At 52.6% G+C, this 10,728-nt stretch overlaps 1 protein-coding gene across 2 annotated transcripts in view; it reads right to left on the reverse strand.

Annotated features, from left to right (window-relative positions):
• Nucleotides 1–8,600, reverse strand: part of EXT1 (exostosin glycosyltransferase 1) — a 179,170-nt gene extending 170,570 nt beyond the window's left edge. The window contains exon 1 of one of the 2 annotated variants that reach the window (XM_030444371.1): nucleotides 7,430–8,600. In XM_030444371.1, coding sequence (XP_030300231.1) covers nucleotides 7,430–8,382 — 953 coding nt within the window. In that variant the 5' untranslated portion in view covers nucleotides 8,383–8,600. The remainder of the gene's footprint in view (nucleotides 1–7,429) is intronic. The other variant, XM_030444370.1, reaches the window with a different exon arrangement.
• Between the last annotated feature and the right edge of the window lie 2,128 nt (nucleotides 8,601–10,728).

A 10,728-nucleotide genomic window follows, 5' to 3' on the forward strand; every position in this document is an offset into this window, starting at 1 on the left:
GGTTAAATCTCAGCAAGCAGTGGAAGAGATAGAAGATGCCATTTTCTTTAAATATTTTGTGTTATCCCTTCCTATCTCATGTTACTGAGGAGGCCTAGCTCCCTTGACTGACTTAAAATTATGTTTTCTTATTCCAAGAAATGATAACATTTTAGGAAGTCAGATTGCATTTGGAAAGCCATCAGCCTGGCAACACTCATACTGGTTCTTTCCCAGCAAAGCAGTTAGGCACAACATTTTCCTGAGACAGGGTCTTTGTTTCTTAAAGCACTACTACTCTTTTTTCACGTGAAACAAACCCCCTAGCTTTTGTTCTCATCTGGAATTCACTCCAAGTAGTTTCGCCTGCACCACTGCAGCATGCTGCTCTCCTATCTCTCTGCCTCTGCACCACCTCCCAGGCCCCGTGGTGCCCGTGCCACAGTACCAGGACAAGAACTGCCCTCAGCACACTCTTGACTTCTTCCAGTGCATGGGTGTCAACTGTTCTTTGCTCCACAAGTGGAAGAAATGACCCCCACCACCCTCTGTCCTGGATACTACTGTCATGCATGCCCTGCAGCCCCCTCCAGCCTCAGCTTCCTCCCTGCCTGCTCCAGAGGCAGGGCAATGAGTGATCATCAGCACTGCATAGCATTGATGCTCCTTCCAGTTGACTGAGGAAGGCCCTAAATTAAGGGAAACACGGTGACAACATATGTCCTGTTTCATCCTGAAATTTTCATTTTAAAAAGAGCGATGCGAAGGACAGCATAGCTGAATGAACAGAAGAACAGGAAGAAAACTACTGCTCAGTGTAAACCATGAGAAGGTTTTGAAACCTAAACATCCCAAAATACTCAGCAATGTGGAAAGCTGCAGAACCTTAAATATACCCTGAATTTATACTCACACATTCCCATGTGCTGAAACTAATCTCCATACAACATGAGACCGGAGTACGTATCTTACATCGCCATCTCAATATAGCCAAGTCCTTGAGAAGTCACTCACCCCAGCAGCACAGAGCAGAGCATTTAACTCCCTTCACAGGCCAGTTAGCTATGTACCTATAGATCATTTCTCTCTGGTTAGCAAAAGAGTTTGTTTACCCAAGACCACAAAACTCTGTGGATTTTCTGAAAGGAACCCTGCAGAGAGAGAGGGAAAACAATCACAGATAATACTCCAGAAATCATCAGATTACAGCACATTCTCTTGACTCACATCTGTTGAGTACATAAGTGCTTCGTGCTGACTGGTTTCATTTACCTCCCTCTCCCACGAGCGGCTGCCAGTTTACTTCCCAGTGGGCTGTTCCAGGGCTGTATGTGGGGCAAAAGGATTATTTCCAGCAGAGTCAAATCACTAGCCTTTTCTGCTCGGGTTTGCCTTGAGCTGAAACTGCTCTCATTCAATCTCATCCTCACAGGGAAACACACCCCTTCAGGCTGGTACAAAAAGTTCTGCACAAATTGGGGTTTGCCCTGTGAAAAGCCCAGACAAGGAAGGCAAGAAAAGCAGGGGCATCGTGACATGCTCCAAAGCACCTTCTTGCTGAGGATGCCTCCATGAGGGAATGGCTGGGTTTCCTCTTGCCCAAGTAGGTAGCTGGAAACATCCCTTTTAGCTCAGTTCTGATCCAGGTTCAACAAACCTTTCAAGCTACCTGGTTCAGGATTAATTTTGCTTACAATTAAAGTGATGGCTCGGATAAATTTTTTTTTTTAGTTGTGTTCTGTCGCCAAGCATCTCTTTAGTGCAAATTCTTTTTCAATAAATTATCCTTGAGCAACTTTCCTGGGTAGGAAAAATAAAAGCAGATCCCCTCTGGCAGTGACAGTGGTGTTCACCCACATTTCTGCATACAGAAAACGCCAGCTCTGGACCACATCAGCCATCTACTGTAATGCTTTGTCACCATAGATCTAGCCTCATATGAGATGCTTCACAGAAAAGCCTGGGGCAATCAATTATAATAATAACTTGCCCCACAAGAAAACTTAATTACTTGAGGTTAGGAGGGTGCCTTATTTAAGGCCTTTGGGCAGGGCGGGCTCCTCTGCCGCTGCCTGACCCCGCACACCCGGCCACACACACTGCAGCACCCAGCAACACTCACACGGGGCAACACACTCATGCCCAGGCACTGACCTTCTTCCAACCTTCTTCTGAAAGGGAAGGGCCTGGTGCAAACAGCCAGGCTGAGGATGGAACCGCTGGCTGCAAGTGCAGGGATGCTCCTGTCACCCCTGCTCCCAGCTCCTGCCAGGGTACCAGCCTGGAGAACCCCAGGTGGGAACCCCTACCACCCTAGGGCACCACCTGCATTAAACCAACATTTAAAAGGCACATAAGGACACTTTGCAATACATCTAGAGAGCAGAAGAACATGATAAAAACAAATCCTGTATTTCTCAGCCATATGTTAAAGCCTTGTTATTTACTGGCTTACTGCATTTTGGAATAAACGCACTGTAAAACAGGCAAATTTCCAGTATCTTGAAAATTGATATTAAAATAAAAAAGCAGCCTGGTGGGGATAGGTCTCTACAGGAGCCAAGCTACTGTGGGAAAATGCCCAAGCTCTCTCAGTGGTTCTTGAGTTTCATCCAAACTCCCAAAGCAGCCTGGTGATACACAGGATGCACTCTCATCCCAGTTCAGATGTCCCAGACAACAGCCACCCTGAACCTGGGTGACTTTTCAGCCCTGTCCTAAGCAGCTGCAAAGAAGCTGGCTTGTGAAGGCTTTCAAATAATTCCAAAAACAATACAGTAAGTGATTAAGTGTGGCATTTAGATTTGTCTTTTAATACAATACACCGAAGCACAGAATATTGAAAATACAAGAATTTCACCTTTATTTTAAATATGCACACATATGCGTATATCACCATGTGTCAGATGGGTGTGCCTAAGCTTTACTTCACATTTTCATTACAGTCTTGTGAGCAGCAAAGTCATTTCTAGTGTCTAATTCTACCACTTCTTTTTTTTGCATGTGGATTTTATTCCTGGTAGGAAGGAAGCAGAACTAAAACCCACTTTTCTTCCCATTCTGTGCTTCTTGCACAATTGTAACCTTTGCTCTGACAGCATTTTCACGGGTAGAGAAACTTCAGCTGTGATTGACACATGTTCCACCAGTAGAGCACACACCAGGTAAACCTACTAGGTACAGGTTCTGCCAGGTATTTTCAGCTGTAAAAGTCCATACACAACCCTGCCCAGCACTGTCCTGTGCCCTTCAGAAATGTCTCCCAGGCACAAGCACTCAAGTGTGCTGCTTCTCTCTCCCTCTCCTGCCAGCACCCAGCAGCCCCGTGTAGATCTGTGCACAGCTCCTTCCCGAGGCTCCTCTTTGGCCACATGCCTGCTTCAACAAGTCAGTGTTCCAAAAACCTGCATGATCTGAGAAAAGATGGGCAGAACACAGACTTCACAAGGTGGGATTAGTTCCACAAGAGGAGGTTGGAGGCGTGTAGCTCAAAAGGTGACTATAACCAACACATCACTACATTAGTCCTCCACTCCAAGCTCACATTTCTCCAAAAATACACATTTTGCTCACTTGCCCTTCTTCATCCTACTCTCTTCAACCCTGTTCAGAATGGTTTTGTTTCATTAGCACTACTTCATTACCACTAACTTCAGCTAACTTGAACAGACACAAGCAAAATGCCTCCTTAAATGAGCTTCTGACGAGAACTTGTTTTGGATACCATCACTGCTACTCTCTCCATCTTCCAAGGGCAGGGTTGTTGCAGATCAGGGAATATACTAGAGACAACATTACTTTTCTAGAAAGATACTGGTTTTGGAGCAAATGTCTTCCCTGCATCTGGCTTTACTAGAACATTGCATTCCTCCATTTCTTTCAGTATCCATAGTCATTTATATTACCTTCCAAAAAGTAATTATTCGGAACCAGTTAAGCCTGTACCTGAATTCCACCTTTGTTTAAAACACATTGTATATATGTATATATTTAGACTGTCATTAAATATTTAAGAGGCTGTCTTCAAACTTCAGCAGCAGCACTGTTCATTCACGTAACCCTTTGTGAAATGTTAAGCTTGACACTGAAATCCTACAGTGGAGGAATTCACACAGCCCCACCTAGGACTGGGTGACAAAGGACAAGTTTTAAGAGTCAAGGACACAAAAAAAGAAAGCAGAGTTTTCTTTTGTTTTCCTTTATATCCTGTTTGCCAGTAGTCTAATCATGATAATGCAATTCATTTTATTCTGCATCAGCTTTATCTGCTGAGATGCATAACTGGGATGCAAATTAATTAGCTGTAACATACAGATGGATCTTTCAGTACAATTCAGGGAGACAGTGTCAAAAACACACATGCTGGTTGATTCCTCCCCCCACATAAAGTAAGACACTATGCATTTTCTATAGGTCAAGAAGTCACCTTTCTTGGCTTTTTCAATCTCCTAGAGACGGAACAACACATCCTGCAGACAGGTGGATGTTTTTCAAACCCAACACTGACTGTTGTGCTATCGATGAAGCCCCATCACAACTTACCTGCAATGTGCACTGGCACCAAGCGTAACACAGCACAGTTCTACCACCCTGTCAACATGAGATAATCATGTTTTAAAATCTGGACACATAATCTAGTCATCTTGGAGGGGTCTCTATCTAGAGACAATGATTCACACTTCCCCTGGCAAAAAACAGTACCTCAGGGCCAGTTTCACAGCCAGGGCACTCACAGTCCTGTTGTTCACATGCAATGAAACAGTGCAAGCATCACAGAAGAGGTTAGGAAAGCCAGGACAGAAGAATGTGATATGTGACTTTCCCAACTCTACACAGATATGAAAATATACATATCTTGGAGATTGCATTTTTCTTCTTTATGATAAAAATCCCAAGGACACATTGGTAAATACAAGCCCAGAAAGCCCCACAAGAGCATCTGCATGCACAGGTTTCAAGGCTCAATTGCATTTAGAGACATTTTTTTGCCAAGCACTACAGCTTTTTACATGATGGGATGCTGCTCTGGGTGGGCTGAATAGCAAGAGTCCCTCCAACAGCTTTCACACCTGGCTTACACATCCAGACAGAAGCATTTCAGCCAGCTGACCGCCTGTACGCTTCCCCAGGGATGTGACCTTGTGGAGTTTTATAGAGGGAGTGGAATGCCAGGCATGGTCTGTATTTGCACAGGAGAGACAGAGAAGGCAGGCCACCGCAGGACACCGTGCTGGCAGATCAGCAGATGGCATACTTTGCTGTGAATCAGCACCGAAACAGGAGCACAGAGGGGCAGCAGCAATGCTCTGGCAGGTGTGCTCGCTCAGATGAGACACTGGGTTTAAAAGGCTTCAGCATTCACAGTCACTCACCAGAGCAAATTCTGTCATCTCAGTGGCCCAACCACAGACTCAACCTGCCTTAACTCTTGGAGTAATCTTATTTTCCTGTAATAATCTTTTTTTACTTCCTGTCTTTAACATCTGCATTGTGATGAATGTTGGGAGTCCCCAGCCACCACCCCAAGTACAGCCACATTTCAGCAGCAAGTACATCTCTGTGCATGACAGGCATAGCCTTACAGCTGGGTTAATGCTTCTGTACCCTCTTCGTTACAAAATAAGCATCAAATACACATCAGGAGGGGCAGAACTTATGGGCAGAGGTCTGTCTTTGATTAGACCACATGGCAAAGAGGTAAAAAAATTTACTATGATCCTATTCACATCAGGTCACTGACGGGTATGTTTGTTTTTATGACAACTCAACAATACACATACAACAGAAATCAGCAAATAACCAAGGTTTTTCCAATCGGTAAATTAGCTCCAGTTGCTGAGATCTACACCATAAAAACAGAATGGCCTACAAGGCTACCATTGTCAGGTCTTCCCCTCCCGCAAAACAACTATTTCCTAAAGGAGATCACAAGCCACAGGGACTCCCAGTCACAAACAACATGAGCTCAATATAGTATCTCTAGTGATCACTTGGTACTGCTGCTGTAGTGCTTCCACGTGTGCATCATTTCATCACTCGCCCATCAGTTTTCTGAAAGTGAATGGGATTAGAAGTCCACCAAATATTTGCACTGCTGTGCTGTCCCCCTCTGCAGTGGATTTACAGCAACTGGAGGGCGAGCAAAGTTCGCCCAGACTCACACAAGCTTCCCGACATTGCAGTGCTGACCTTCCCGGTCTCTCTCAACCCCCCACCCCGGGGCTAGTTTCGGTGAAGAAACAGGCAGCCAGCTGGAAATTTTGATCAGCATTAATGCCACTCTAGTTTCTTCCCAACTGCTCTCCAGGAGTATTTTTCCACCCACGTTCTTCTATGCATCACAAACCCCTCCAGCCGCTGGCATCTTTCGGTGCGGCTCCACCACACGCTACTAACCCAGCGCTACACGGCTACTTTAATTCAGTACCTAACTTCAGCTACACGGGAAATGTTCTCACGCAGAAAAACTTCATACATAGGTAACTATTCTGCAGCGAACAGAGCAGTGGTCGGCATTTAAACGAACTGATGATTAGTTGCAAACAGCTTAGTCAGCATAGCAATCCTGGAGGTAATTCCCAGGAAGCGATTTTCCCGGCAGCTATACACACAAACGTGAAAAGCAGACTGGAGGACAAGGGCACCACCGCAGTGATACAAAATATGGCTACATGGTGACATTATCAACAAACAAAAATCGCGGAAAGCCAAGAAACAAAGCATTCACAGAAAACACACGCTGTGCTCGCGCCGCCGGTGTGTCCTCTCACATGTGAAAATCACAAACTCAGACACAGGACACAAACACAGTCGGCATGCCTTTTCCTCCTTTCTTTACTGACGCTGTGCCAGTTAGAACCGAGAGGAAAAAGAGGGCAAGGCAAGTTACTGCCTTATCTGCGAAGATACAAGACACCGGCTGGCCGCCGGGCAGCGCATTTCGGAGGGAGCGTACCGGCAGTCACCCTCAGCAACTAACCCGGGGGAGCCCGGCTAACACGGGCACTGCCGAGGGCTGAGGACTGGTACAAACTTTATCTCAGGGAAGGCAGAGAGCATCTGCTCGAAGAGGCACTAGGGGGACGAAGGGCACTGCCAAATGTCCGATCATCCTCCAGCAGCGTCTTCGCCGCTGGCCATGTCTGCGAAGTTAAAGGGCCGCGGATGGAGGTGATCGGTCCCCGAGCGAGGAACGCCGGGGCAGCGGGACGCCCTTCAACACCTCCCCGCCGGGGACGGCAGCGCCCAGCGAGCCGCAGCCACGGGAGGACAGGGGGGGCGACCGACCCGCCCCAAGGAGAGAGGACTTTCCTCCGGCCGCTGCCAGCGCCTCGGCACACATCTGCACGCATCTGCTCACACCTGCCCGGCGGCGGGGCCGCCTGCGGAGCCGGGAAAGCCGGCGTGTCCCTGGGGACACATGCACGGGAAAGGGGCACCGCTCACTTACTTTTCGTATTCGGCGTTGTCTCGATCGCAGCGCGAATCCTTGTGCTTTTGCCAGTCTTTGCCATGCTTGCAGGTGGTCAGGAGGACAACATCCTCTCCGTTATGGACGTGATATAAGGCATTCCTGGTGTCTGACCCTATCCCCGTCAGGTACCTTTTCCCCTTGAATACCAACATGTACTTCCTGAGAGGAGGGATGGTGTTAAACCTCAAAAATCCCTTCTCCCCTCCTGTCCTAGGATGATCCTTAGAAAAGAGCGGGATAGAAACGTCAAAGTTGGGTCTGAAGTTCTCAGTACTGATGCTGGCTTTGGCCAGCATGGCCTGGCCGATGTCAAACCCTACATCTTCAGTGTAGTCAGGCCAGGTGCCAGAGTATAAATTAAAAATCAGGTGGTTTCTGCCGTTGTTCCACAGGTGGAGGCTCTGCACCTTGGAGCGGAGGTTGTGCACGTACTGGGGGGAAAGCTGGTCCCGGTCCAGCGTGTCAAGGCTGAGGACGAAGAGGCAAGCCTGCCCAGGGTCAGAGGTGTAGAAGCGTGAGCCCTCGATGGCGGCCAGGACGTTCTGGTAGCTCTCGGCGATCTTCTCCCCTTTCTGCTGCGGGTAGACGTAGACCTTGAAGCCGTTTTTCCGGCACTGTGCGAAGTCGAAGCAGGACTCCATGCGGCAGCGGCGCCCGCGGTAGAGGCCGGCGCTGGCGTCCCGCCGCTGCCGGGGGGAGACGCGCCCGATGCCGCCCTCGGGGTCCGGCCGCTCGGCAGGCGCGAAGGGCCGAAGGGCGTCGGGGAAGCGGGGCCAGGGCCGCTCGGCGCCGGGGCGCGGGGGCGGGCCATGCCGGCTACCGGGCGGCGAGTGCCGGGCCGCCCGCAGCCGCACGCCTCCGAAGTAGAGCAGCAGGACGAGACAGGTGCCGGCGGAGAGCAGCGTCAGGTAGCGTTTTTTGGCCTGCATGTGTCCGGCGGGGGTCCGGGGGGCTGCGGAGGAAGGCGGGGGCGGCCCGAGCTCGCCGGGCGCCGCTCTCAGCTCCGCTCCGCCATCTTCCCGCCGGCGAGCGCTTCAAACTCTCTTCGCCCACCTCCGCTCGGCGCCGTTCCCCAAGCCGCCGACCGGGGCCGCGCATGTGGGCGACCGCCGCAACTTTCTCCCCGCCGGTCTCTCAGGGGCGGCGGGCGGCGGCGGGCCGGCGGCGGCCCGGCGGGGCGCCCCGCATGCACTCAGGGGCCGGCCCCCCCGCGCGGGGCGGGCACCGGGGCAGCCCCGCTCCCGCCTTCCCGCCGCTGCCTGCCCTCTCCTCCGCCACGCTCCCGCCCGCCCCTCCCCTCCCCGCGCCGCCAGCCCAGCCCAGCCCAGCCCAGCCCAACCCAGCCCGGCCCGGCCCGGCCCCGCCGGCTCACAGCCCGCGGCCGCTGCGCCGCAGCCTGACGAAGCCCTGCATGGCCCGGCGACCCCCGCCCGGCCCCGGCCCCGCTCCGCTCCTCGCCACGCTCCCGCTGAATGGCCCCCGGGACGGAGAAGCGGCGGCGGCAGCGAGGACCCTCCTCCTCCCCCCTTCTTCTCCTCCTCCTCCCTACCCCCTTCTCCTCCTCCTCCTCCCTCCCTTCCTCTCCTCCTCCTTCTCCCTCCCTCTCCTCGCCCCTCCCCCGGGGCCGCGGCCGCTGCGGGCGCGAGCCGCAGAGCCCTGCGCGCTGCCCGCCCCGCCCCGCCCCGCCCCGCCCCGCCCTGCCCTGCCCTGCCCTGCCCGCCCGCGGGCTGCGACCCCCGCCTCACCCGGCCCCCCGCGCGCCGCCCCCGCCCCGGCCCCGGCACCGCCGCGCTGACCTCATCAGCCACGCAGCCCCGCGCCCCCATTGGCGGGCGTCACGTCCGGGGGGGCGGGGCTTCCGCTGCACCCATTCATAACCCCGCGGGCGAGGGGGGGGCGACGTTGCCGCTGCCGGGACGGGCGGGAGGGGTGCGAGGTGGGGGTGGGGTGGTACCGGTACCGGCAGGTCCTGCCCGGCGGCACTACTGGCACTTAATGGATCTCGGGAGTCCCTGCGCTGCGGTTCAGCGAGGCCTGGCCCAGCGCCTAGGGGCATTCCCCCGCCCCCGGTCTGCCACCCGCAGCCCCAGACGGGGGCAACCCGGTTCGGCCCGGCCCCGCTTTCTGCCGGCAGTGCCGCCGCTGCTGCTGCTGCCCCCTGCTGAGCGCGGCGGGGCCGTGCTGGGAGTGTGCCAGAGGGAACAGACCCAAAATAGGGGACATCCCCCAAAAAGAAAATGACAAGGCAGCTGTGAACGCGTCCTTCGTGGCGCGGGTGGTCGTGGCCGCCCTCGCTGCCCGTCGGAGGGGCAGCCAAAAGGGAGGCAAGGACGTGGCTCAGCCGCCTGTGATCAGGTGCTGCCCTGGATGGGACTGGCATCCCTCGGGAGCTGGCCCTAGGTGCCACGAAGACAGATAGGCAGGGGTGGCAGACGCCAGAAAAAAAACAAAAAACGCTGATCCAGTGAGGAGGCTGTGGGGAGCAGCTGAAGCACCCAACCATCCCTGCAGCTACGTGTTTGTGCTTCAACTCACCTGCTCCTCGGTGCTTAATGCCGTCACCGGCAGCCCAAATTACCGGGAAGAGCCCTTGGTTCCAGTGCAAGCTGGTCCTATGACAAATCTGGGGCAGGGCCTGGCTGGAGGGGATGGTGAGAGTACAGCTGGGAGCCCCAGCTTGCTCCAGCACACGTTGTGCTGAAAGGGGTGATTGCACTGTGGATGGGTGTGCATGTTCCATTTCTGCCAGATCAGCAAATAATAGCAGGGAAACTGAATGGGAAAGGCTTCAAGCTGGTTGCACAAGACCCTGGATGTCAAGAAACTATCCTGTGGTAAAGATGTTCCACCGGGCTTTCCCTGCCACCTGTACCCAGCATTAAAGCTCTAATGGATTTGTCTTCCCCCCCTGTGATCCAGAGGTGAGGGACAGAAACCCTGTCTTGGCCAGAAGCTTCCCTATCTCCATGCTTTTTCATGCCCATTGCATGAATGAGCCGGGGCTCTGTCCTGTAATTTTCTTACTTTGTTTCTGCAGAGTTGAGGACAAGAAACTTAAGGATCTCGCACCTCTGGGAAAAAGAGGAGAGCCTGCCATGGAAGGGTGTGTTGCTGACAGTAGATGAAGTTTGTGTAGCTGGAGCCAAGAGAAGACAATTCCCTTCCAACAGAATTTGATTGTAGGGAGGATTGTTAAAGCAAGGAGGCGAGGGCTTGAAGCAGAAGAAAGGAGTGGGGAGTAATAATAAGATAAAACATTCTGAGCAGAAAGTTAT

This window comes from Calypte anna, chromosome 2 (genome assembly GCF_003957555.1).
Source record: "Calypte anna isolate BGI_N300 chromosome 2, bCalAnn1_v1.p, whole genome shotgun sequence".
Lineage (NCBI taxonomy): Eukaryota > Metazoa > Chordata > Aves > Apodiformes > Trochilidae > Calypte > Calypte anna.